This window comes from Trachurus japonicus, chromosome 4 (genome assembly GCF_045865225.1).
Source record: "Trachurus japonicus isolate A0001 chromosome 4, Traja_1.0".
Taxonomy (NCBI): domain Eukaryota; kingdom Metazoa; phylum Chordata; class Actinopteri; order Carangiformes; family Carangidae; genus Trachurus; species Trachurus japonicus.
The window spans coordinates 1,839,610-1,867,539 of record NC_140910.1 but is presented as its reverse complement, the minus strand read 5'-3'; the positions used below and the strand labels follow the sequence as shown (position 1 = coordinate 1,867,539).

Here is a 27,930-nt window from a genome sequence, read left to right as displayed (position 1 = left end):
GCCTGTTGTCTTCACGAGGATTTTTGCAGTTTAGGCTATTATAATAAAGGTGATCTACTATACTCAATAGAATACATTAGAGATAAAGTAAGCTATTCCTGTGCATGACAGAGGTTTTCTTTAATGTCACAAAAAAACTTCTACTATTACTACTGAATACTTAATATAACTTATATCCTACCTTTTTACATTGTTGGACATTAATCTAGCACACACGTCAATCTCATGTCAAAAACCTGGGGGCCAGATCTGTCCTGAGATACACTTTTATATGGCCTTCAAGAAAAATATTATGTTAATAATGGCCCACCAATAAAGCATTCACATTACTCACATTACAAATCCCATAATACACTACAACAGCTACCGTACGGTCATGACCAAGCAATAGGCCCAAGTTTGTGACACACTGCAACATCTATCTTTTTCCATTCTTCAAAAAGAGCCTGGATGCTCGATGGAGATTGATGCTCAGTGTGTGTGCAGATTAACATTATCATGTTTGCAATCAATGTAGCACCACTGTGTATTTTTTGTGCTTTCCCTATCTCCATTTCGAACAAACTTGTTTCAGTTGTTGCTGGTATGTGAAATCTGGTGCATGTCCACTGTCTTTTCTCTCTCGCTGCTTGCTACCGATCTGCATAATAAATTACATTTATAATAACTTTTTAAATAAATTTAGCGACACCACAAAATCCTGGAGGGTCTGTATAATGTCCTATAGAAAAAAAGGTAGAATAAAAGTTACATTATATTGAGTATTTAGTATGTAACACAACCTCTATAATGATAAGGAATGGCTTCTCTGCAATGCATTCTATTGGTGGTAGTGGGGATTCCAATGAACAAGAAAAGTGGGTGTGGCTGTTTTTTTCTCCACCAAGGAGTGTTTTGGGCATAAAACTAATGTTTGCGATCAACTCAGAATCAGGAAAAACCCCTAGTTTGACCCCTCACAAGTTACTTCAGGCCAAATTTAACATTTCGAAATGTTCAAAAATCCAGTTACGGGTACCCCAACTTCGAGTAGTTTTTTAGGGGGTTTCCCACGGGAGTTGAATTTCAACATTTTAAGACATGATACTACGCACGTTCCTAAAGACAATTGTGAAGAAATTTCTTGGTAAGGATTTAGTTCCCAGATTGGTCAAATATCAGCTAAAATGCCCTTACTCACCGGCTCTTGGTTCTTAGAACTGGTTCCAGACCAGCACCAACTCCTTTCTGGGCCAGAGCTACAGTAAGAACCGGTTCTTCCAGGGGCTGGCAGCAGGGTTACCTTAGCAACAAGACCACCAGTTTGGTGGAAAAGAGGAGGGTCCACTGACGGTTTGGCTGGCTACAATGATCTTTGTCCTGCAGACGTTTTTGAAAATCTTATTCTGTTTCTATAATAATGGTACTAATAGAGGCTATGAATGAATTCTCTCTGGTTTAATGAGATGTACTCACTGGTTTTGTGCGAGACAGCCGGGGGCCAGCGTGTTCTGGGAGTGAGGGGTGCGCTGCAGACTGGTGAGCTCCAGCATATCCACCTGTACGTCTGTCACGTGACCAGGTAACGGTTTGAGCACGGTCAGAATCTTCTCTGCCAGGTTGTCACCATGGTGACCAACAGCTCCTGGAAATGAAGACATGGAGAATTTAAACACCTCTACCTTTCCAGAGTGTGATAACTGATACACCGAAATACTCCGATCAGGCATAAAATCATGACAACTGACAAGTGAATTACACTGAATAACACTTCATCTTGGCACATGTTACTGTGCGTTCACACCAAAAGCTTCCAAAGCGTCAAAAACGCCGGAAGTCAATTCATTTTCAATGAGCGCCCGGCGACACTGAGCTTCCAAAGCGTCAACAGGCGTCGCCACGCTTCCAAAGCGTCCAAAGCGTCACTAGATGAGAAGTTGAGCCGTGGTTAACTTTAGGGTAATGAGCCATGACGCGGTTAAGCGGCAACCGGCGGCAGCCTGTCAGAATAGAGATGTCCGTCGGCGGCCTTTTTTTTCTTTTTTTTGTATTTCGGCTCCCCAATGGCCAGCGCGATCGAACTTTGACGTCAGTCACGTGACGAGCGGCCAAAGCGGCTGAAAATATTTGCCGTTTTGGGAGCTGTCTTGTCTGACGCCCACCCTCGAGCGTTTTTGACGCTTGGAAGCTTTTGGTGTGAACGCACAGTGGGTGAGAACTGAGATATATTACGCAGCAAGCAGGAAAAATGGAATAGTCTAAGGATTTGATCCAGTTTGACAAGGACGACTGGGTCTCTCTCATGTGAAAAGCAGCAGCTCTTGTGGGGTGTTCCCGGTCATTGATACACGTGGGGAGAGAAGGCTGCATGGCCCGTTTGGTCCCATCCAACAGACCAGCTACTGTTGCTCAAATTGCTGAAGAGGTTCATGCTGGTTCTAATAGAAAGCTGCAGCACAGTTTGTTGTGTATTTTGCAGCAAAAGGGACCAACACAATATTAGGCAGGTGGTTATAATGTTATGTCTGATCAGTGTATCTGCAAAATGTTCATTTCATACATAGTGATCTGAGAATGCTATTTTTGGCCATGATTAATATAAATACAGGCAGGGTTTGTATATGCAGAGGCGTTGCAACAGGGCAGGCAACCCAGACAATTGCCTAGGGCCTCGAGCTGGAAGGGGGACCCTAGAGATAGCTGACATATCAATATCAAAATCCATATCAATGACAAAACTTGAAACCCGCTTTGACACCACAACAATCTCCCTAATGGGGCCCAGTACCTGCCAGCTTGCTAGTAGGAGGGGCTGGTGCCAAATGCGTTTATTTGCAAATGTATGTTATTTACATTATGTAAGAGCAGATACTATTTTTGTTAAAAATAAAATGATTATGTTTTGAGTCATCAATGGTTTTGGATTAATTAATGGTTAATCTTTGTGGCTGGGTTGGGGGGGTGCCTCTTGCCTGGGGCCACCAGAGTGTCTAGAAACGCCCCTGACATAAGCACATATAGTGGTGTGTGTGACACAATAGTTCAAAGAGATTTCACCTGTAAGATCCATTGTCCTGTCCACAAAGATGATGGATGCTTTATTAGGGGCTGTTTTCCTCCGATTTTTTGCTTGAGGGTGATTGGCCAGTTCTCCTGCTATGATGCGGCTCATGGGACCCACAGCAAAGCTCTCTTCCCGGGTACCTGTAGCTTCAAACATGGCATTCAATGCTGAAGTCAGGGATTTGATCTCGATTTGCAGCTCAGCGGGGAGCGCGTGCCAATCCACATCCGCCAGGTTTCCAAACCTCTTCTTCTCCGGTCGCTTCGCATTCAGCGTCTCCAGGTCAGGGGAGAGCAGGGGGAACAGGTGGGCAAAAGTGGGCGTGAGGTGCAACTGCTGCGACACGGGGGCGAAGACCACCGGCACGTGCATGACCTCGGACGTGTAGTTCATGTTTCCCATCCACTCGCACAGCTTTTCCTCGAACTGCTCGAACACAGGGGTCCCCTCCATTTCTGTGGTGACGTTATTGGCGAGTAGGTGCACAGAGTGGGAGACAGTGGTGATGACAACACAGTACTGGAAGTGACTGAGGGCTATGATGTCTTTAATGATGTCCACCGTCCTCCCCTTCAGCAGAGTGCTCACCACAAACACGGCTTTGGGCTCGTTGGCACCGCACGCCTCGAAGCTGGAGAACTGCTTCAGGTTTCTGGCTCCTGCTTCCAGCAGAGCGGCGGCTCCTCCGCTCCAGTGGAGGACCTCCGCACACCTGTCATCCATAAACACCACCGCTTTCTTCACCTTCGACAGCACCTTTTCCCACATCTGGAGCGGGAAGTGCGTGAAGTCCTCCATCGACAACATTTTAGCAGCTACAGCCGTCAGCTAAATGCAGAAGAAATTCAAAGACGCATTGAAAATGATCAGCTACTGTCAAAGTAGCTCAAACAAAACAAACACACGACACGAGTCTCTTAAAGGTGACGTGGCAGACGCGCGTCGCGCCGTGAATACGTCACCCGAAGCGTCAACTTGTTGCTATGGCAATAAGCAGCCTGTGAGACCAACCGCTAAAAGTGCTGAGAGTAGGTAGTTTGTTCTTAAACAAATAATAACCTGACTTAGTCCCCACAGCCCCCTGCTTTTATTATTTAACAGAGATGAATGAGTTGAAGGGAGAGCCAGTTCTTGAAAACATGTAAGTATCAATTCACTTGTAATATTAGAACATATTTGATAAAAGTGGTTAAGCAAATTGCAGTTGGTTAATCCAGTGACATTTGATGTTACTTACATATAAGATATTTGACAACGATTTATTTGAGTCCTGGTTTGTTTTTAGTTATTTTTTTCAATTTTAAATTGAATTCAGACTTTCAACATTATTCAGAACACAAGAAAAAAAAAATCAGTGTTAATTTTAACAGACTAACTGCTGTATGATAATGTTTGTTCCCTTCATTTTCGACATCATAGCTGACAGCAGCTATACAGTCAGCAGTAAACAGGCAGGAGGAAAATGAATTGTGAAAATAATGCTGATCTCTTTTGAACCTAAGTATCGATTTTCTTTCTTTTCTTTTCTTTATTTCTTTATTTTCTTATTTAATTTTTTTTAGAAAATAGCCTATCTTGTGTATTTTGGATTTTATGAATTGTATCACCCAGGATACGTTGCCCTATTCGGGTATAAAAAGAGTAAAAATAATAAACACATAGTAATATTTAAATTGATGGGGAGAAAATAAGCGTTATAGTTTTTCCTGGTCATTTTAAGCATACATCATTTGAGCTGATTTTAATTCAGTTTTACCAATTCAGCTTTGTGTAGTAACTTAAATAGCGTGAACAGAGCATAGAGCATAACAATACATTTGTGTGGAATATATTTTTTAGGAGATTTCTGTCCATGGAGGTGTAACAAGCACTTTATTTTGTCAAAAATGGGAGGGCATTGCCTTCTTATTTACTGAAGGTATAGTAACCAGCTAGCAACAATCTGTCATGAAGAGCAATACTGTCATATTTAACTGCATTTGTTTAATAAAATGACAGCTGTAGTGAGTTGAGTGTAGAGCCACAGGTGGCAAAGTTAAATATTCCAACGAAGCAAATGTAAATGTTTCCTATGACTTTGTGTGAGTTTCTATTAGTGATTTATGACATACTCACCACAGACAGGCAGGAGAGAGGAAACACGCAATACTCAGATTCCAGACATCTAATGTGCCTTACAAAAGCCTCACGCATTTGACTTTTAATATGAATACCATAATGCTATGGGCCTAATTATGGGTATAACCCTTATTTCCCCTCTTGAGACAAAAATGTGATGTGGTTGACCATATGTGACTGTTATTGCAGTGGTTTTATGAAACCAAGTTAATGTCTGTTTTGGTTTTATGTGCTATATCAGAAAGTTCAAAATAAGTTGAGTTTGACAGGACACTAATGACAGTCAGCAGTGAACAAAATGAGAATTTACTGAGGTGACATGCTCATTTCCAGTCAGAACTGACTGCATTGCAGTAATGAAGCATTCAAATATAGTACACGTTTCATAGTACAATAATGACAGCGATCATTAGAGATACACAATGTGACAGCACCCTGTGTGCGGCTCCAAATGTGCAGCCAGTCATCCGGAACATTAAGAAGTATTCGATGCTCATTAAATCTGCTGCCAGGCAAGCAGTGTTTATTTGTGATCAGGGAATTGTGAATGTAAGCAGCAATCACACAACTGGAGCACTGATGATATCTGTGATCTGCATTCTCTCCAGACTCTGTGCCTCAGAGTAAATGTAGCATAGCATGCCAATTACAGTGACTTTCTGTAACATGTATGTTACAGAAAGCTTTGGTGTATACACCAAAGCTTCAACAATAGTCTTGTTGTTTTTTTGTGAGTTAAGTCTTTTTTTTGCAACTAAAGTGAATGTGGAAGTGATAATATGGCAGTCAAGTGTCTCTGTGTTTGGTTGATGTAAGGCCCTGATGTCTGATGGTGAGGAACACCCACCATAGAGGCAAAATAAAGTTGAATAGTTGTTGATAATTGAGTCAAGTTGATTTCAGTCACTATCAGACATTTCCAACATAACACAAGTCATTACTATATGAACATATGCACTTTTCCCAGGCCCTTTATTGTAGTATTTGCCTTTGGGCTGTTCTGTAAATAGCAAAGAAATTGAGAAGTGGCACTCAGCCTGTGACAGTTCTTCATAAGAGTGGTCTAAGACTAAGTGAAGCACTCATCTAAAATAACTACTGTCATTGAAATATCTGCCAATTGTGGAAATTGTGTTACATGCAAGTGAATATTATTATTATTATGTTAAAGTGTTCCTTTTGCTTGATAGGGCAACTTGAAATCTGCCAAAGATGATGAAGACAGCGACAATGGCAGTGCTGATGAATGCAATATTTTTTCTGTGCAAAACTGTGCAGATACTGTAGCAGCGTTCACTATCCATCTTCTGACAAAATAATCTTGAATCTTTACAGCCTTTTATTGTGTTTGTTTGCCTGTTGGGCATAATATGAATGAGTATTATTTGTCAGGAACCTACTTCTGTCAAAATGTAGCTTTGAGATATCTTCATTGTTTTATTTTGTGACACATTACTCCTTTATGCTGAGGTGCCGTTTGAAATGAGATATTATCAGTATAGTCAAAAGCCAGACTGTAGCGTTTCTCAGTGAACAAATCATTATCGTGATGATGGAGATACCTGTGCTAATAATGTATTGGGCCTCTTGCCTTCTTACAGTTCCGAGCATACACTTGTGCATGGGAATACGGATACAGAAAGGAGGACACATGCATTTGGTAAGTTTATGTGCTTTGCAAAAATGACCCAGAAGGCAAGATGACAAATAATGCAACACAAGCACAAAGAAGCCTAATACTTCTTAAGTGGTTCTTTAAAGAAAAGCACAGATGAGTATTCATCCTCCAAAAATGCACAGTTTGTTATTTTTTTCTGTTGCTGAAGAAGAAAGCTAAAAGGAACATAAATTGAACTCCCTCACTACATCCATCCATCCATCCATTAGCTCTAGTGCTTATTCTTATTGGGATACGGTGCAAGAGCAGCCAGAATGGCAAGCAAAGGGGGAACCTGAGGTGACGGGGCTAACCATTGCATCACTGTTCCACCCCCTCAAAATACACTGTATTTTAAATATAGATCCTCCACAAGACAGTCAGATTATCTGACCTTAAGAAGTTAACTTTTACTCATTCCTAGAACCTCATCATTAATTGACCTCATCACTGAGAGCATTGCTTTCATTATTGTCAGTTCAGTTTAATAGTGCCTTTTTTGCTATGAAAATGTCATGTGGCTTTATTAAAAATGAATATGTAATTTAGCCCAATGAAGATGAACTCCTGTCAAATATTTAACAGTCTATACCACAAATGAAGCAGACATGGACGCATTGGACAATATCTCAGGAAACCCAGAGGTGAATGACAGTGCTGAGTCTGTAGAGGGAAAGCCATGGAGGAGAGCTGGTAAGCAGCAGTGTGTACATGTTGGTGATTCCTTTTCTCTCAATGTATTTGCTCATGTGGGGACTTGTTTGTTTGTTTGTTTTTTGACAATGCTGCATTTTAGGTGCTGACATCTCAGATTACTTTAACTATGGTTTTGATGAGCAAAGCTGGATTGCCTACTGTAAGAAACACACAAAGCTCTGTGCAGCTAATTGGAAGTTATACACTAAAGCAAAGGTAAGACATTTTTCATTCAACCTTTTGAAAGTTTAAATGCAAGAGAGATATTATGAGTCATGTGTTTTTTCTTTTTTTAATTTAAAATTGAGAAATGCATTATGAGTAGATGAGCAATGCGATCTTGCTGCTGTTCCACTCAGGCCCAGAGGAGGCACACTACACGTAGAGAAACAGAGCCTGCTCCTTCCTCTTCTTCAGGCCTACTGGCTTCCAGGTTGGCAACACAGTGTTTTCTACCTACTGTCATTGTCTGTAACGTCACTGCTCTGCCCTACATCCCACTCCCTGCTGTCGCTATGAGCTCTGAGAGCTGGAGAAGAGGGCAGCTGGTTTGTTTTTGTTTGTTTGTGACACAGCTATCACTCTGATGCCATCTGTTTTCTGTGATGTCGAGATTGGCCTAGCAAATGAGAGATGTAATGGCAGGGGATCCTATAAAGTGTCAAGATAAAAGCAGACTTGTATTCATCTGTCATAAGCTGCAGTTTAATTTCATAGAAGTGAAATTGCACCACAATACTTGGATAGTTGTAGTTACCAGCTGTCAACTAACACATTACAAAAGGTTAAATCAACAATTGCATTTTGACCTATCACAGAAAATCCTGTACTTTTACCTAATTTAAATATTGCAGTGATTCCCCTATATAACTAAACCATAATGAATTAATTTACATGAACTACAATAATGAATGTGTGTGTGTGTGTGTGTGTGTGTGTGTGTGTGTGTGTGTGTGTGTGTGTGTGTGTGTGTGTGTGTGTGTGTGTGTGTGTGTGTGTGTGTGTGTGTGTGTGTGTGTCAAAGGACAAAGGATAGAGGTTGTTGTACAGATGGTATGGTACCTTGGAGGGACTTTGTGGACTTCATGAATTAAAACTGATTTGACTTGACTGTAAAACTAAAAATAACACTAACATAGTTATATAAAAATAAGAGCCATCTAAACCTTAAATGGGTCAGCGCTGTGTGTTGTCAAACTGTTCTGTTTCCAGTCCCTGTAAATGATCAGGAAAGCTTTTTAAGGGAAGCTTTGAGCAGCAGAGGAGGCTGAAGTCTGTGGGAGACAAGGATGCTATACTGGGCTTTACAGCCCAGTTACAGCCTCCCATCATTTATGCATACACTCATGAGCAGATGCCTGTCATGTTAGTAAATATAGCATGTGGCCCCAGCTTGCATTTGCTTCTATTTATGGACCAGGTGCTGTATGTCCTATGTCTTGGAGTGCTCCCCATTTAGTTGAATGGTTGATGAGGATGGCCACTGGAGGTCCTGACTGTCAGCTGGCTGACTGGCAGAACTGGTCAATTAATTAAAGACCCTTGATGATGTTCCCCTCCACTGGCAAGGTTGCCCTTCAAGGAGGTCATCTGGATGCAAGTGCTGTGTAGCATCTCTCTATATGACAGAGCTGGATAAGACAAACATGCACACTATCTACCCAGTACATGATGTGTTAAATGGGGCTTCTCATACAGTATGATGCTTGTATAAGGAAATCTGGTGTTATTTTCATTATGCAATGCGATATACTGTAACTGTTCTTTGTGATTTAGTCAAATTTTATTCTCCTGTTATCCGGTATCCTGTATCAAAGCATGGGAGAAATTGTGTATTCCTTTCCTAAAGAGCTATTGTGTTAGATTGCGTATTTCGGAGTTGAAGTGAGCAAAAGAGACATCGAGAAGCTCCAAGCTCTTCCCTATTGAGATGCCATTAGATGTAGTTGTTATTCCTGTTTTCTGTATGTTTTTTCTCCAGTGTTGATTAAATCCTAGTGACAGAAAGGGGTTAGTGTCCCATCTGTGTGTGTGTGTGTGTGTGTGTGTGTGTGTGTGTGTGTGTGTGTGTGTTTGTGTGCTCAATGGGGATGGGTGGGGGGGCTTAGGACTGTGAAGGGCTGTTTTGTGAAGAAGGCGAGATGACCCAGATAAGGAGGTTTAATGCGTTAATGGACCTGCAGGGGGTTGTAGTAGGGACATGGGGAGTGAGATTAGGACAAATTAATGTCCTGTTTTAAAAATTGTTATGTAAGTGTGATGCAAAACCCACACGGAGATATGTGTAGTTTAAGAAAGGCTCATTTGCATTTTCTTTGGCATTTGATCAGCTTTATATGAATGTGATGTTATTTGTAAATCATTTATCGTTTACTGATCACCAGAGTGTCAACCATTGATCAGACTGGAAAACGATCTGGACACAGCAGAAGAGTAGAAAGTCCCAGTTCTGTCAGCAATGAGGTAATAACACTCAGGTAGTGTGTGTGTGTGTGCATGTGTACATTTATCTATGTGTGTGTGTGTGTACCTAATACTGTGTTAACCTCGCAGGTGGTTACTGAGATGTTTCCTGAGGAGGGTACAGTCACTTATCATCTTTACCCTGAATTCAGTTCTGTCAATGCATATACCACTCCACCACGTAAGTCACCACAACACTTTTTTTACATGCTCATTCACAATATCCATGCAACAGGTGAAGTGTCTTTTAAAGGGGACATATTATGGTCTCCCATGTGGTTTTACCAGCTGTTCCCTCAGTTGTCATCCAATGATGTCATTAGTTTTCAAATTTGCATAATACCACCCCTACCTGTGAGTACCGGTACTGGTAGAAGGGCAGTGGCTCATTTGCATTTAAAGGGACAGGCACTGAAACCAGCCATTCTGAACAGTGCTATTTTGAGCAGATGAAAAGAGTGCTGTGTATTTTGACCAAAGCATATCACAGACATGTCTTTAAGATAGTGTGAATTATTTCAATTTGTGGAAAATGGGCATAATATGTCTCCTTTAAAAAGCAGTGATAATAGATTTTAGCGGAGCACAGAGGTTTCAGGTTGAAAGGGTCCCAGGAGGACGACCCTGTGGATTACACTGCGTCGTGCAGCTGCACAAATGACTAATGGCAATTTGACCATGTGCTTCAATCAGCTGCAACACGTGTCATAATAAATAATCCTGTGGATTTGAAGGACAGAGGTGAACACTGGAAAGCATGCAAGCGTGTGTGTGCCTGGCGTGTGTTTGAAGACATTGTATGGATGTATATGCCCTCCTGCAGGCAGGTGTACGGTGCCATCCAGGTGTGAGTCAGTGCATCCTGTTGGTCTTTGTAGTGAATCAGACAGAAATCCAGGAAGGCTCCCTGGCTTGAGCACACAGCTGAGCACATGCCATATCTTCATCTTCAAAGGTTCCAAAATAGAAACGCGGGGTTTAGGCCCCCTTCTTACCCCTCACACCCCCCCCGCAAGCCGTGCCAGATCTGCTAATACAACCAAAATATCAAACATCCTGCGGACTGCAGCTTTGAACAGTCAACTCCAGCTTTGAAGTGTATTTGTGTAGCTTTTATCTAGGCCACTCCCCTGTCTTTAAGTTATAGGCCCTGCCTCCTTTTGTGATGCAAATGTGTAACATGGTAAAAATAGCCACTAGCAAAAAAAAAAAAAAATGCTGGGCCAGCAGATTGTGCCTCAAGAAATGTGCTGAACAGGCTGACCTTAGGGAATTAAGCAGGGAAAGAAGAGGCTCTGTTAATTTTTTTTGTTTGTTTTCCAGTCAGATCACATTAGCTGCTAAGTGTGTTTGATACGTGCAGAATTTGGAGTGAGACTGTATCATCGCAGGGTCGTACCTGTGTCATCTATCAGTGCAGAACGGGGCACAGCCAAGGTGAGGCTGTCTGCTGCCGTGCACTGCAGCTACTGCTCCGTGCTGACGGTTAGTAGGTCACTAAAGTCAGTGTAGAAGCACAGCTTGTATGCGAGTGTCCTTTCATTCTGGCATTGATACATTTACTGAAGACCATAGCCGAGCAGATGTGCAGGTTCTTCCGACCATGACCGTAGCATTAACATATGCCCTCTGATCAGCGCCGTTGATGAGAACAAGTCACCTCTTATCTTTGCGGGGATCATTTAAGGGGTACATCAGCATCTTAAAATATGAAATAATGGTGCACATCTGTCTGCGCATAGAGTGCAGGAGACAGTAGCCTTTTCTTATGGAAAGAAACCTCAGGCCTCTGCTGTGGCGCAGAACAGCAGCATGTGGTCCGATGTGAAATATCAACTCCATCTAAACCCCTCCAGTCCGCAGCTCTGTGAAATATTAGCAAGACAGAGAAAGCCACGCAAGCACAATTGGCGGCCATTAGCTCTCGGCCATTAGCTCTCTCATATGCTGCCAAGCATGGAGCTCCAGCCCTCATCAAACACTCACTTGAGAAACACCACAGGTAGAAACAATTACTCACTCACGCAAACATCAGCGACATATGTCTGGTCAAGCTGGTGTTTATTGTGCGTGCATGTGTGTGCAATTCAGACTACACGGCTATTTTTGAGCACCACTGAGCACTGTGTGGAGTGGATGTTTGGGTTTTTAATCACTTTTGGATTCAGCTCAGTATTTGATTCTGCCCGTCGTCCTGTCTAATGCAATGACTTCATCTGTTTGTATGAATCACATCATTGTCTCTGAGTTTGTTTTCTTGAAAGGAATTGCCTGAAGGCCCTCAGCACGGCACTCTATCAAACTGCTGGAAGTTGATATGCGTATGTGTGTCTGTCTATCCCTCGGGTGTCCAGGTGTCTGCAGTATCAAAGGCCCTGCTGGGTCAGCTCTCCATAGTGAGCAGTTCAGGCCCTCTCAACTCTGTGGGACTTGTATTTGAAAGGAAAGGAAGATGTTCTACATTTCACTTACAAAGCAGGGGAACCCGGTGCTCTTTTTTTATTTTTCCATATTCAAGTCTCAACTTCCAGCAGCTCTTATTATTCTTCCTCTTGTTTCAACCATTTTTTGTGTTCTTTAAGTTGTTGAAAACCGCTCTGAGCCATTCTCTTGTTACTGTTCATTATGGAAGAAAAGAAGGGGATGGTATCCAGATGTGAATGTGTGTTTGTGCCTTGACTCCTCAAAGGAATGTGTGTGTGTGTGTGTGTGTGTGTGTCTGTGTGTGTGTGTGTGTGTGTGCTCGGAGTAGCTTTTGTGATTTAGAACTGATTGTGTTGCACAGTCACGTAAAATGGGAGCATTATAACAAGTGGGACCATTAACTGTGCATCCAAGCGTTTGACTCATTCTGTTTTACTGATCGAGGAAAATCAAGCAGGACTTGCTACATTTTGCTGCTCTGACATTTTGAGGCTAATCTAATTTCTCTCCTTTATAAGTGGCAGCAGGTTATGCTGTTGGTAGTGTAGGTAATATTTTTGAGTTTTTTTGCTTGGTTCCTGTTACTTGTTCCACATATTAATGCTGACACATTGATCTTCCTTCATTTAATTTGCCTTCATAATATTTATTCACCCATGAAACTGAAATAGTTGGCTCTGACTTTTGCCTTCGGCTCTGTTCTCTTTTCATACTTTTTCTCACATTAAGTGTTTTTAAAGGTTCTCGTTCCTTACTGTGCGTTCACACCAAAAGCATCCAGAGCATTATAGGCAGCTGGCAGTCGTTCATTTTCAATGGATACTGACGTCAAAGGGTGTCTAGAGCGTCTGCAGCAGCGAGCATCCCAGGCGTCAATTTGAAGTTAAGAGTAGCTCAACTTTATACAAAGGAGCAGCCAATTGCAGACCAGGATTCTCACAGCGGGATGGCTGGAATGGACACTGGGCGCTGCTTGAAAGTCCCGCCCCTTTGTCCATCTTCTGCAAGTGCCTGCTGGAGCTGCCAGCGACCAAGGTGTCCGCAAGTGTCCATGGCACTTTTGGTGTAAACGAGTCTGAAGGAGTTTCCTAAAAAAACTAAATATTGGGACAAGTGGCATGCACAGTTGAGCCAGAGAGGAGGGGCCCACATTGTGTTTTCAACCTGCAACGACCAAACCTACAGACTCTACCTTTAATGCATCTTGTTTGGGACTTTTTAGGTTGTCAGAAAGTTAAGAGAAATGCAAATGATCAGACCTTAGTGTTATGAGAGCGTTTAAAGAGGAACTATGCAAGTCCGGTTGCTTTTCCACTGTTTTGCTAACCCTCCTCCCGGCCATGTGCATTTGTTTACAACGGAGCCGGCAAGGGTTAGGCATTTGAAATATTTTACTGATGCTCAAAACCTGTGCTACTTTGTGACAGTGGGAATATCTTCATGTAAAGTCAAAATAACTCCACACAGTCTAAAATAGAATCTATTATACATTACACATTATACCTAATTTTCTGAACACACAACTGTATGTAAGTTTATATACTTTAAGCTAAATCTTCCAACATAACTTTGACTGTTCTAAATTTGCTCCTCAAATTGTGGGCCAAAGACATCTTGAGCAAAGGCACAGGTCCAGTCTGTTATCCTGACAAAACAGGGAGTTCCTCTGTTGTCACTGCAGCCAGTGACCAAGTGAAACATGTCTGATAATACGAAAATGATGTTTTATGTTTCTGTTGATTTGTGTTCACTCCCTCCTGAGGCTAACGGTGCAGTTGGCAGGAAAATGGACTGCTGCACATGGAGAATTAAGACATTCCAAGCTGGTTAGAAAACAAAGGGAGGAAAAAATATCTTATCCAGGAAAATAATATATTTCAATGAGACATCCGTTTTAGCCTGATTGCATTTTCATCGTGCTACAGTACAAGCAAAAGGGAGTCTATGCGGATCGTCCATCAAATTGCAACAGAGCTTTACCTTGCTAAGCTGAAGTGGTGTATCCAGAAGATTCAGTTATCATCCATCCAGAGACATGACAGCCGTTACACAGTAGATGTAATAAAGACTCACAAGTAAAAAGTTTGGATCCAAGGCGGCAATTTATCTGGATTAAGTGTTCACATATCCAGGTCATACACTGAGCACACCTGGCCACTGTCAAGAATCAGACCTAATACAGTAGCAATGACCTTTTTCTTTTTGTCAATGCAGCTCTCTTCTACCAACCTGAAGGCCCTGCTATTTCCCCCATGGCTACTTTGGACAGGTGAGCCCATGACTTCATATGTTCTTGTAATGTAGTGGTCAGTGTGTAGGAGGAATAACTGCAGGTGGGATATAGCGAGTGTCAGGTAAACAGCACAGTTATGTTTTGTTTTTTGTTTTTTTCAAGGAGGCATGACTCAGGTGCAAAGGCACAAGTAAGAAACAAATTCAGCAAAAATGAAAAGTAGGAAACCATTTGTCAGAGAATGGACTGGAGATCATTTATAACAATCCACACTGGTGCTGAAAATGTTAAAATCAAGTAATTAATGGAGGCAGTTTTCTAATTTCCGAGGCAGACTTGACGGCTCACAGTTGACTTTAAAGGACAACCTGTTTTAAGGTTTTCGGGCATTGTTGCTTTTCATTTTTTTTGGGGCTGGATCAGTTTCATCACTGTGCTCTCTTGCTAATCTTGCAACTCAACCAATGGCCAAATAAGGTAGAGAGCAAGACAGCAACCTTGTTTGTGCCTCCGGTCTCCTGTTTATCAGTATCCAAGGCATCTCCCACTCCCTTCTTCCAATCTATGTCACAACCTGTCTGCAGACTCCCACACTTCTGCTCTAATTTACACTACTTAGATCACAAGTGGGCCATGTTGTACCCTCAGCTCTCCTGCTTTTTCTTCCATAGCGCACAGTGCAACTCCTCTCCAGTTAAGTTTGCCTCTGCTCTTGTTTCCCTTGGATGTTGTCTGTATCCAACCTTGCTCGATCCATCTTTCTGTTTGTCTGTCTCCTCAGTTTCCTGTCCCTTCATCTTTTTTTCCCTCTTTTCTCAATTCTTCTCTTTCCCTCTCTCCTAATTTGCTGTGTCTACGTGTGCCTGAATTCACTCAATACTCTGTCCTGAAAGATGGTTTTTCTCACATCTCAGTCCATCTGCCAAATCCTCACATCCTTCAGGGACTTACTGTTCCTATGAACTCTGCCAGCCATCTCCCGTACGCTTTATGAATCATTTCCTTTTCAACTTCTCCAACACACATGTGCGATGTCCACACAGTCAGTCCCTGCCTCACTGTTAGTGCTCAGCTTTCCCTTAGGGTATTTCTGGCATGATGTGCGCCCTGGCTTCCCAAGTAGTGTGGGGGGCCAAGGTCCCACAGGGTTCCCAACATCCATATTTAGTATTTAGTAAAAGTTGTCTTAATGTCCCAATAATAAATCTTAATGAGCAATTATTACACAGCTGCTGAACATTCATGATTTCAGACTTTGACATTCTCACATTTAGCCTAAAGAAGCACCACTGAACAAATCAAGACACAGGTTTCTATGCTGTTAAATCAAAATGCAGTATTTCTGCACCTGTGGATGATCTTCATGTAGAGGATTTTCAAGTGAAAAAAAACTTGCATATGGCTTTTATTGTGAAATAGACACAGGAAGAGTTCAATGTTTGTCAGTAGCAGTAGTGTACTTTTTTTGGAGGAGATACAGCTGAGATTTAAAAATATCTATTTGGACTCGTTCACCACTTTTTTGTGGATTAAATTTAGACCATGTGACCGGTTGGATGACTATCAGACAAATATCTGGTATTGGAGCTGTTATAATACAGCTAGTGGAAAGTGGATCATTGTTGGTGACATCAAAAGAGAAGCTAATAGGACAATACAATTGTTATATTTTGTTTTATTCTATTGTAGTTTAGATGAGTTAAACCTTTGTTAAAAAAAAAAAAAAAGTCCAATACTGAAGCACAAAGCTGGAAACCACAACAAACAAGAAGCATATTGAAGTTCAACTGGACTTGATTTGAATGACGTTGTGTTATGTAAATATATTTATTGGGTTGTGTCCCTAATTTTAAATGTGCTTATTGTTTAAACTGAATGTAGAAGGGACTAATTTATTATTTAAAGTCTTGTTAAAAACTCCATAAAACTAAAGGCTGTAACATTCTAGATCAATAGAGCAGTATGGATTGTGAAAATGCCACATCACCTACCTCTAACTGTGCATCACATCAGATGCATGCTCCTACTGAGCAGTACAGAGACCACAGGGTGTGAGTGCAGAGAAGTGCAGGGTGCTTTGATGAACCATTACAGTTATTATTCCTCTGTTTGGGCTTTTGGCAGCCACACGCTCACTCGCCCAGACTCACTCTTCCATTCACTCATTCGCTCTCCATTCACAAAGAAGCCTCTCTCCAGCCATGTGTCTCTGTTATAGCAAAGACATTGGAAAGAGAAAACTGGCCGGGCCAGGGCTGGGAGTGATGGACCTCGTTACTACAGGTTTTATGGCAGTGTGTTTGGACTCGCATAAGGTGGGCAGCAATTCCATTGGACGAGCTCAGCCCACGCCTAGTCCACCTTCAGCCTACTCGGAAGTTTTAAAACGTAAAGTGGGAGTTTGTCCAGGCCACATGGAGAGGTAGAAGATCCAGATAGTATCTGCCCTCCATCCGTTCTTCATGGTTTTTGTGAGTGCATGCTGCTCTTTGACAATGAGCCAGTCACTTCAAACACCTGGAGAACACAGATGTGCATATTGAAAAGTGCTTTGATCATGTTACTGTGGACTGTAGTCCAGTCCACATGTTTTTTTGTTTTTTTTTAACAATATTGTTTTATCGATTCTTCTGTTAATATGTTGGCTCACACCATATCTGCTTCGGTTTCATTGAATGAGTGACTTCAGGCATTAAAGCTGAGTACTCTTGGTGCCATAAATTAATAATTAATAAGACAGTTACTGTGCTGTAACAGCAGTTTTCAACAAACCTTTATGTTGCATGTGAGAATCTATTTTTGTGGTTTAATTTAATTTTATTTTTTACTTAAAATTTCGTTATTAAAACACTGTATTATGAAACTAAATTTCATGAATTGACAGTATATTGACACCATAATTCTTTATCTGTTGTTTTCAGTGGACATGCTAAAGAGTTTGATGGCCCCTCATCTTCACAAGACCCATGTTCATCAGGTAAGAATGCCTTTTTTAATTAAATGGCTAAATACATAATTCATGGTCTTTCATAACTGTTCATAGAACAGCTCCAGCCTCTGTACTCAACACTATACCAACACAGTTTTATCAATAATGAGTGTTGCTCCTAAATGTTCTAGGGCAGGCACTGTATTCCTCCAGTGGAGTAAATCATTCTGGGAATTTCTTTATTCAACACTCCCTCTGACATGTTTCTCAACTGATCAGGGTATTGGGAAAACTTAGGACAAAGATGTGTGATTTGGCCATGGCAACCTCTGCCCCTCTTTTAAAGAACAATGTACGTTATAAGCTTTTTTGAAGGTTTCCTTTGAATGTTTTCAGCAAAGCTTTTTATGTGTTTCTTTCATTTTCAATAGAAAACACTTTCCGTACCTGTCCTATATATTCTGTTTGAAGCTCCAGTCTGTGTATGTTCTAAATATGCTCTTTGAAAACGAATGTTACAGTTCTGCCCTTAGAAGTTCCATCAATTATACATAAGCAGGAAAACAATGGCTTAAAGTGCTTCTTGTCTGAATGCAGCAACTAATGTAACTAACTAAGTAATGTGACTGTGTAGTGAATAAAAACTGATGTAGCTGCTAGCTGTCGCTGCTTATGGTCTTCTCTTAGGTGCATCATCTTTAATTACAGGGAGTCTCATCTACAGCGCTGGAGTAATGAACACTGCCAAAGCCTGGGAATATGTGGCAAGGCGTGACCAAGACAGGGACAGATCCAGAGACCAGCGCCATGGCCGAGACAATAAGAGAGAAAACAGGTCGGTCTTCTCAGTAATCATTATTGACCCCTAGGACGGTTTATTTATTGAATGCATGTAAATCTCAAGTCCGTCTCACTCTTGTATATCATGTTGATCAAGCACAAGGCATTGTGCACTTCCCTCTGCAATGGACACTTGTGAACATCTGCCGAGCAGCTGCGGCCTTATGGATTTGAGAGTATATAGCATATTGATTCTGGTCCAGATGTTCAGTCTGTTTTGACTTCTTCAATATGTGTGTATCCATGTGGCCTGACTCCTTTTCTCTCAGTCTACACACACACACACTTATACGTATGCACACAGCTGTGTATACCAAGCACGATTAGCTGAACTGTGTGATTGAAAACTTTTGAGAAAAGACAAGAGAAGAACAAAGAATGAGGGGGGAGTGTGCATTACAGTCTGTTTGCCAGGAGAGTGAGGGGATGAGTGCAGGGGTTTGGTGTTGGCACCGGTGCTGGATTTTAACATGCCTCTATAGTATATGGTGTCAGTTAGTGTAGAAGCCTTTGACATATGGACTGCCTCGAATGGCAGAGAACCAAATCCCTAAAAAAAAAAAAAAAACTGCACTCAGGAATGGATCGTTTTTCAGTTGCCTTGAATTAATTGTATATCTGTCAGAACTTTTTGCTATGAAAACCAGAAAGTTCTGTTATGTGAAGCTGAAAAATCAAGTGCCCGACGGGAATGTATGAACTGATCTGACAAGTCTGTCCTCTGACACACTAATGGTCTCTTCATGTTTCCAGCTGATAGTTTTAACATAAACCGCGTGGACTCCTGCAAGAAAATCTACGGCAGTTGTGAAAGAAATGCAGACTATTGCAAAAGAGAAACATTGTGACAGAAATTGAGACTATTGCAAGGCCGAGAGAAATTATTGCCAGCATATGCAGTGCTATTTTAGTAGTTGTGGTGCAGTGAGAGGGGCCAGGTTGCAGTGGAGATGAGGGAATAACTGGCTGCATTTGCCAACTACAGTCAGGAAATAATTGAGCTGGAGCTTCTCTGCATGGAGCTCGAGCCGTTCCTCCCCGTGGCTCATGGATGATAAGAGCCAATCTGATTCCCACTCCAAATTTCACACAGTGCCCTACTACCCTACTGTCACAGTGATAGCCAGAGTGCTGCCGTATGTGTGCTCAAATACTAATGCTCACATGCGTGCACAAGCCAAATCCTGCCCTACATTTCCTCTGCACACTCCGCCTTGACCAGTAGCCAGTTGTCTATTTAATTATTATTAACTCAGACATCTGCCAGCTATAATACACACACGGGCAAATCTTTCCCTCCGCCTCACACACGCCTTCTCCTCAGCTGACCTGGGGCTCAAAACTGTGTGACAGAGTCGCTGTGACATTTCACTTTGACTGAGCGCTCTCCACTAAAACATGAATATGTGAGGTATCAGGGATTCTCCTGCCATCGCCCTTGACTTAGGAACTGGCCTCAGATCAGAGTGTCAATCATCAGAGTGTTCACGTCTATTGCTCCCAAATAGTTAAAGCTACAAATACCTGCAGTGCACCTGGATTTTGGACTCAACTAATTTAATTTTCAAGCTGTAATTTCCTTTGATAACAAAGCCTGTGTTTGAGTTCCACTTTTAATTAACGTGCATGGAAATAAGTGCAAAATGGCAAAACTGACAAACCGAAGTACGTCTTGCTGTACTGTGCACTGTAGTGAAATCCTCACACACTCTTCTGCTTTTCAGCACTTCTCCTACTTAAAGTGTTGAGCTTCTGTCGGGTTATTTGTGCGTTTTAGAAGCCCGGATTCACATTTGTACATGGTGCTCAGAACAGTCTTGTGGGTCAAACGAGGGAAGTGGGACAAGGGGACAGCTGGGAAGCTACAGGCTAAGTGCAGAAGATAGGAAGAACGGGAATCACATGTGCGTGACAGACACACAGGGAATGCACGGGAGGATTTTTTTTTGTTTTTTATACCCACTATAGATTTGTTCTAATGTCACAGCCGCAGAGGACTGTTTTTGTGGCCCAGAGTCCATGTGCTGCTCACACCTTCTGGGCTCTGATGATGTGTTTGTCCTACATTCTGCTCACATGACCAGACTTATCACTGTGCATGTCACCCACACACACACGCTCGCATGTGCAGGCTGTGTTTTTTCTGTTCCATTGATTTATGACTGCGCTCAAGAGTATTTTTAGACTGTAACCGGAGGAATTCATTGTTATTATTAGTGTGTGTGTGGGTAGTGTGTGTGTGTGAAAGATAGAAAAACAGATGGAGCCCTCCACAGCTTTTTTTTTTTTTTTTTGCTATAGCCACCCATATTGTTCATCACAGTGAGGCTGGTAGATTTGTTAGAGAGTGAGTGCTGCTGATGTAGGATCTGTGCTTGGTGGTGCACATGTCCTGTGCTGAGTCATACAGTAGTAGTAGTGTGGCAGGGCAGAACCCCCGCCCCCCCCCTCGGGCACCAGCTACTGGTTATCAGCTGCGGTTGTGACCACATACCTCAGATTTACCACCGCTGCTAATAGATTCCATGAGCTTAGCACTTGCTGTTTCTGCTGTGCATTCATTCATAGTGATATACTGTATGTCCTCTACCGCCAAATGGGTGCAAGCTGTGCAGCTGACTGGCCATTTGATCAACACTTGTTCCCTCACTCTGTTATGTGCACAACTTAACACACATGCACAGTTGCGCAATATCCTCTTATTTTCCTTGGTTCATTTCTTACACATGGCATCGGTTCACACACTGAGGCACTCAAATCTAATTTTTCATTGGCTGACAGAAAGGCTTGCATACGTAATCCAGTGAGTTCATTGGATCTGAGGCTGAGAATAAAGCCCTGGTATGATGATAAAATTAGAATGATTATTGTCACCCCGCTTAAATGGGCTCTTAACAGCCCCATTTAAGAAAATGCTGCAAGGCTAGTTTGAGCGTTAACAAAGGGTTTTTCATGCTAAGTCCGAGCATGGAAGAGAAACTGATAATTGAAAAAAGGGGCAGCTGTAATACGACCCGCTGCTAATTCAGAACAGAAAACACATTGCAACAACAGTCTACAACCTCAAACAAATTTGCACCAGTCCATGATTACAGCTGAACGTATTTTGCATCAATGCATAATAGAGTGATTTCCTTCCTGAGCAGACAACATTTGGAGAATATTTTTCATGAGTTTCATAAGTCTTGTCTGTAGTTGTTTCAAAAACAATCGACAATTCAACATTAATTGACGTTAGAGCTGGTCTCTCTCCCAGGTTTTGTTTTTGGTTCAGGAGGAATATAGCTTACCACCTCCGCTCTACCACAGCCAGGTAGACAGGAGGACAGGAAAACCTGCTGTTGACTTGATTTTCCTCAGCTGCTTTTGTGCCTGATGCCACTGTTATCCTGGCTTCAGGGGCCGGTACATTCTTCCACCTACATCTGTTTTTATTTTTGCTCTGCCCAACTTTTTGTTGTGCTGAATATGACATGTTTTTTGTCTTTGTCCCTCAGCTTCATGCATGAAACTAATTTCTCTTCAGAGCCAGTCTTGGTGTGTTGCGGTTTGTCCCTGCATCCACAGCTATACCGTCTGTCTTTATTCTTAAACACACAATCTTTACATGCATACACTAGCTTCCATACATTCCTTTGTGTTCTTCTTTTCTTTTCCGCTAACATCCAACAACATTTTCTCACTTGCTTTGCTTTGTATTTCTCAAAGCTCCCTTCCCGGCATTGTAGACTGGTTATCTCCTACAAAACATGTTTGTTTCTCACACGCTCAGCTCCAATTCTTTCCATTTGTAGATTTTCTTTTGACCTGGACCCACAGTTTGGTTTGATTTTACCCTCATGGTCCAGTGGAAATAATGGCTTCTAAGGAGTGTTGTTGTTCTATCTGGAACAAACTGATTGGCAACAGAGTCGTTCATGGTTCTCTCAGAAATCTAATTCAATAAGTTAACTCAGGCCATTTGGACAAATCAAACACTGTGCTATGAAAACAGGGAGAGTATTATACTGGAGTATGAACAGCAGTGGTCTTAGGGCAGTTTTAATTAAACAAAGTCCATCACTTTTTAATTATTCCATGATCACTCACAACTCATGCCCTCCAGGCTTAATGTGTTTCTTCTGCTGTGGGCTTAAACATGTGGTCAAAACTACCTGAGCAATTTGCAATAATTTAGAGATAAATCTCCAAGTCAAATACTGTGATTATTTGGCTTTAGTTTCAGGGGAAAACTTTTAATCACCAAACATTCGTATTCGTATCCTGTATAACCACTGAAAAACCGTTTACTTTTTCATATTGCTATGCTTACAACTGAAATAAGGGAATTGGAGACAAGGTGACCATTATTTAAAACTTAGCTCAAAGAGCTTCACTTCCCTCCTTGATAACTTTGAGAAAGGAAATTAACTGGGGAAGAATAAGCCGAACAGTATCTCAAAGATAGAGATAAGTGTTTGTGACTGACTGGGGACAGTGTGGGTGGACGGTGATATTGCTTCGCAGCTTCAGGAGCTTATTTTTACCCTGTGAGCAGCAGTCAGTGTGTGCCTCACCAAACGTCTAGAATTAAATATCTCACAAAGAGAGGTTGATTAATTTAGCTGAATCTCTTTGAGGTGCAAACAGATTTGATGTCAATATGTCAGTGTCCTTGGAGAGACCAGGAGCAGACATGGGACTTTGTTTGTGATGTTTAAGTTTAGTTTAATTAAGTTTTTTGTTATCTGTGTTTTGCATATATAGTTAGAGTTATTTTCTATTTATTTTTTGTTTTTTTTGGGGGGGGGGATTGGCATGTGCAGTCTCTAATAGTCATATAACACCATGGGACGTGCCAGAGTTACCAAATAAGGTCACATTAATATGTAAATATCATGCTTGATTATCTCAGAATAAAATACTTCTTGGGAACAGGGGAGAAGAGAGAGAGAGAGAGAGAGAGACATTAAAGCCAAATAAGGTCACATTAAATTAGTGGGGTTATATTTTTGTATCAAGTAAAGGTCTCCAGGAGAACAAATGTTTGGCTTATTCCTAAATCCAAAAGTACTGCCACACTGTGAAGGTTACATTTCTCTTGGCAAGCGAAGACTTCACCATCATCTATCTGAAACAACAACATCATTACATTACGGTCTATCCACCCCCCAACTCACAGCTGCGATTTATTTTTATTTTATTTTATTTTTTGGGTGGGGGGGGGTATTACTTTCATTCTAATTGTGTCAGTTATGAATCGTGTTTTATCTCCACTGTGAGACTCACTGAATCATCTGGGTCTCCAGTTTAATGGCTGTAGGGACGGACTGGACAAGATTACACTGCAGTGGGCTCATGCATCTTATGAAATCAGCGATACTGCCGCTCTGACAGGCCTGGCTGGCCACTACTGATGAATACAATTACCAAATGTGAAAAACAAAACCTGAGGCTTCGATGCTGTAATTTACTCTTTCTAACACAGTCTGCCAGTGAACTGTATATGGTTGTCTTCTTGCTGTTATGTGAGGTGGTTATTTTCGTGTTAAAGCTAATGGCTGCGGGCAAGAACAAATTTGGGCCTTGGGTCCTAATCCCTGCTGCTAACAGAAGAGCTGTCTCCAAATATTTAATATATTTAACTTTGTACTTGCAACAGCTCTGCCCCTTAAGGCTCTCTCTCTCTCTACTCTCTACTCTGAGCGAATGAATGGTGATAATTACTCCAGCCATGAGTGAACTGAGAGGCTGCACACACTCTTTTCTTATGGACTTTTTTCCTGGGCGAGATGATACTTACATAGAGGCTGAGCAGAATGCCTTCAGTGTGATGAGCGCTAAAGGTCAGGTTGATTACAGTAAAACTGCAAAGTGCAGGTTGTGCTGTGGAGAGTGCAGTGTTACAGTCGGGCACTTTGACAGAGACAACAGCAGTAGTATTTTTACCTCTGATTTTTTCAGAAGTTGAGAACAGGAGCACAGAAACACTTGACCTGGTCATAATAGTGCTGATAACTTCCTTCCATTCTGGAAAGTAAAGCACCCTCTCCTTTCCTACCACCTTCTCTCCTTCCCTGTCACTACAAAACGCTCTCGTTGAGAAGTTGTGACCTGCACATTCACCACGCTATGAGATAATAACGGAACGTTACAAGACAGAGTTGTTTTCGAGGTATACAGAGACTGCTTGCTGAAAAACTGCCCCTGAAGGCAACGCGCATCAGCGGTTTTGCATGAATTTCCCTCTAAAACAACTCTGTCTGGTAACGTTCCTTTATTATCTCATAGTGTGGTGAATGTGCAGGTCACAACTTGTCCACCGGAGCGTTTTGGAGTTGTTGGATTGTGTATTTGATGAGTTTGATGAGGGAAACCAAGAAATCCCATTAGCCTCTGTAGCGTAGCTCTGAGCAGCTCGCCACTCCGCTCGGCCGTTCTAAAAATAGCTTGCACCGACAATTAAAGGTAACGAACCTATTGCTATGACTAGGGATTATGGCAATTGGCCAATTTGCCAAAATGTTGAACTATCCCTTTAATAGATGCACATCTTTATAGCTAAGCATGACAACATGGATATCTGGTATAAGAGTGTTTTATGTCATGGCATATTATATAGGAACAATGTCACAATCCCAGTATTAAGTGAAATATCATTTCTTTTGTCTGGTGAAATAGGCTAATAATGAACATGTATTTCAGTTTACTTAAAATTGTTAAAGAGAGTTAAAACAAAACAAAAAAGAAACAGACAATGTAGCACTGATTCAGTTTCTTGTTTAGTTACCAGTCGGTCTTGTCTTTAGATGTCTCTTGAGCTTTACTGGCATCATTGGTGGTTTTTGACAGTTTTTCCCCTGCAGATGAATCATTCCTGCATGCAGCAGCTTTCTTCCCCTGTGAATGAAATCCTGTGAGCCATAAGGTTTTTTTTTTGGTTTTTTTTACAGCACAGGCTTAAGTTCTTTTATTTCTTTCAGGCTTGTTCAACTGCGTTTTGGGGCAGAGCCGTATGTCTTTGTTTCATAGTGATAAATATTTACTGTCTGCAGCACATATACCTGTATCTACATAAACATAACCTGTGTATAAATCAGATTATTATGGCAACCATCATCCGTGAATTGCAGTTAAATGTCTTGCTGTAGCTGTGGCATAACTGCATGTTTACCACTGTGAATTCAGTGTGTCTTACTGTACATTACAGCATCCTTAGCTCGTCCTTTTTCCACTAATATCCACTTCACTACGTCTTTAGTTTTAAGTGTTTACAGGTTTATTCCAACCATCATCACATTATTGGATACTGAAGGTGGAGGTGCTGCAGTGAAATCAGCAGATTCTCTGCACTGTCATCATCAATCTTCACATGATTATGGTTTTTGCATGTGTGTCATCCTCACTCACACATAGCCTTGTGGTTTCCAGGGACAACAGTGGATAGATTTTTTTTTTTTTTTAGCTTAGAGGATACTGCAGCATTACAGCTTGGCTTTAGTGTAAAGGGCATGCTTTGATATTAGCGCCGGGCTCTTTGTTAAGGCCAGAGGGGAGGCCACAAAAGATCAGACAAGCAAACGGCTCTGTAGTTAAGATTTTGGTCCCTTGAGTTCTGACTTCTCTTTCTCCCAGTGGAAAGTGAGAAAAAATGACCAGCAGTCCTATTATTATTGTGGGCGATGAGCTATTTTCCCCTGTATATTATTTCTCAATGTAAAAGCCTCTAGTTTTATCAGTAGCAAATGGAACAAAAATACCTGCATGTGTGTGTGTGTGTGTGTGTGGTGTTTTTCAGTGGAGAGGAGCAAATGAGGCACAGGGACACGACGGAGCGAGGGCACGAACGCCCGAGTTTTAAAAGAGTCAGGGGAGAAGAAGGACTGCTCACAGAGAGGATGCCGAAAAACAGGGGATGGTAAAAAAAAAAAAAACCCAGACCCAGACACACTCGAGTACATTTTTTGAAAAAAAAAAAGGAATGAAAGGACAGAATTGTTTGATTGTTTGTCATCTATGTCCTCGACAGCAGCAGCAGTGGCAGCAGCAGCAGAAGGAGTGGGAGGGAGGATGGTGAGGACAGGGAGAGTCAGAGCAGACACAAACACAAAAAGGCCAAAAGAAATAAGGACAAGGAGAGGGACAAGAAGTCTACTGCTGACCCAGAGAGGAAATTAAAATCCGACTGACTTCGTTTCCCAATCTATCTGATGAGAGAAAACTGCCCTGTGGCATCCTGTGGTACATTTTTCTTATAAATATACTGTACTGCTCCTCAACTGCACCACAGATTGTATTTAATCTATTAGAGCAGCAGCTTAAGATAATAATATATCGTGCATGTGAGTATGTGTGTGTTCTATTAGCTTTGAGTGTTGTTTTTGTTGAAGTGAGGCTTTTTGCTTGAAGCTGGGTGGATCCCTGTTAACATTACTTTAATATAACTTAATTCTCAAGCAGCTCTTTTTCAATGACTTTATTGATCATTAAACCAAATATACCGTCAGATATACTACACAGGCCGAAGCGTGACAGACAGAACCAGAGTAGACGGGCCCCAGACCATCCACCGATACACAGAAACCAAGTCAGTTTTTTTTTTCTTAAAAGTAAGAAAATTAGTAAGGCCTCCACAATGTCACCTAATTAAATATTCTTTTAACATGTTATGAACACATTGATCCTTTATTTTTATTTTTTTCATATATTTTTCTTGCCAGTGGTTTGATAATTTAGCCATAGCTTTTGAAATAAAAGAAAAAAAACAAAACCTCAACACAGACTACTACTTGGCAACGTGTCCTCAGGTCAACGGATGAAGATGACAACCACTGTCAGTACAAACAGAATGGAGCCTATATTTAAAGGCCATACCACAAACAAACAAAACAAACGTATTACAAGTGCTTGGATCAGTACTTTTTTTTTTAGACACCCAACATTTACAGTAAAGAAATGTGAGTCCAACTTAACGCATACCCTAATCTATAACTACTGGAATTGGCAACGTGTTGTGTCTCCTCTCATTCCACGCACGCCCCCCCCCCAACTCACTGGATAACTGCTGTGCCGGATAACAACAGGGAACACCCCAACATCATAGTTCGATACGGCTCAGGCCTGGATTCTCCCAGTTCAGCGTTCATGGAGGGGCAGGTTAACCTCTGGTAGCAATCCAGTCTTATGTTTGTCCCTCTCCGCACTCCTGACCAAAGTCTCGGCTGTCCATCAGAAGTGAGACATCCATACAGCTACAGCACTATTCTAAGCTTCTCCCACACAGCAAGCTTTCGGGAGGTCAACCATCCACATTCTTCGCTCAGGCTTGGAGCGGCGCTACAGCAGACTGCCCGGCCAGGAGACGATGGTCAGGGTGATTCTGCCCCGCAGCTCCTTCAAAAGGCGCACCAGTGCTGTGTGGGTCATTCCCCATGTACTCTTCCCATTCACCTCCAGCAAGATGTCCCCACACCTGCACAGAGAGAAAGAGAAAGAAAGTAGTACATGGTAGGGATATACGGAAGCGTATTGCATTCAAAATCCTGTTT

The 27,930-nt window shown here is 41.8% G+C and overlaps 3 protein-coding genes across 8 annotated transcripts in view; 1 reads left to right on the top strand and 2 right to left on the bottom strand.

The window, feature by feature from the left end:
- The window catches only part of scfd2 (sec1 family domain containing 2), a 124,870-nt gene extending 120,893 nt beyond the window's left edge, over positions 1-3,977 (bottom strand). The window contains exons 1-2 of the mRNA XM_085773269.1: positions 3,037-3,977; positions 1,456-1,624 (exon numbers count right to left, since the gene is read on the bottom strand). Of these exons, the coding sequence (XP_085629395.1) occupies positions 1,456-1,624; positions 3,037-3,850 (983 nt within the window). The 5' untranslated portion in view covers positions 3,851-3,977. The remainder of the gene's footprint in view (positions 1-1,455; positions 1,625-3,036) is intronic.
- Positions 3,978-4,078: 101 nt separating this feature from the next.
- Positions 4,079-26,666, top strand: fip1l1a (FIP1 like 1a (S. cerevisiae)). 3 transcript variants are annotated; one of them, XM_085773268.1, is made up of 12 exons: positions 4,079-4,184; positions 6,763-6,821; positions 7,404-7,511; positions 7,615-7,730; positions 7,874-7,947; positions 9,899-9,977; positions 10,068-10,158; positions 14,616-14,670; positions 17,556-17,611; positions 18,272-18,398; positions 26,181-26,300; positions 26,415-26,666. In XM_085773268.1, the coding sequence occupies exons 1-12, from the start codon at positions 4,147-4,149 to the stop codon at positions 26,569-26,571; spliced, it is 1,080 nt and encodes a 359-aa protein (XP_085629394.1). In that variant the 5' UTR covers positions 4,079-4,146; the 3' UTR covers positions 26,572-26,666. The 3 variants fall into 3 exon arrangements, with proteins under 3 accessions (XP_085629394.1, XP_085629393.1, XP_085629391.1); XM_085773267.1 differs by having other exon boundaries at positions 18,251-18,398; positions 26,418-26,666; XM_085773265.1 differs by having other exon boundaries at positions 18,251-18,398.
- Positions 26,667-26,845: 179 nt separating this feature from the next.
- The window catches only part of lnx1 (ligand of numb-protein X 1), a 42,094-nt gene continuing 41,009 nt past the window's right edge, over positions 26,846-27,930 (bottom strand). For all 4 annotated transcript variants that reach the window (XM_085773261.1, XM_085773262.1, XM_085773264.1 and 1 more), the window contains one exon: positions 26,846-27,854. In XM_085773261.1, the coding sequence (XP_085629387.1) occupies positions 27,719-27,854 (136 nt within the window). In that variant the 3' untranslated portion in view covers positions 26,846-27,718. The remainder of the gene's footprint in view (positions 27,855-27,930) is intronic.

Bases quoted from the DNA above. Each gene is read 5' to 3' on its own strand.
- fip1l1a (XM_085773265.1), top strand. From the start codon at position 4,147: ATGAATGAGTTGAAGGGAGAGCCAGTTCTTGAAAACAT. The intron at 4,185-6,762 runs GTAAGTATCAAT...GCCTTCTTACAG, and splicing joins GAGCCAGTTCTTGAAAACAT to TTCCGAGCATACACTTGTGC. The intron at 26,301-26,414 runs GTAAAAAAAAAA...CCTCGACAGCAG, and splicing joins ATGCCGAAAAACAGGGGATG to CAGCAGTGGCAGCAGCAGCA.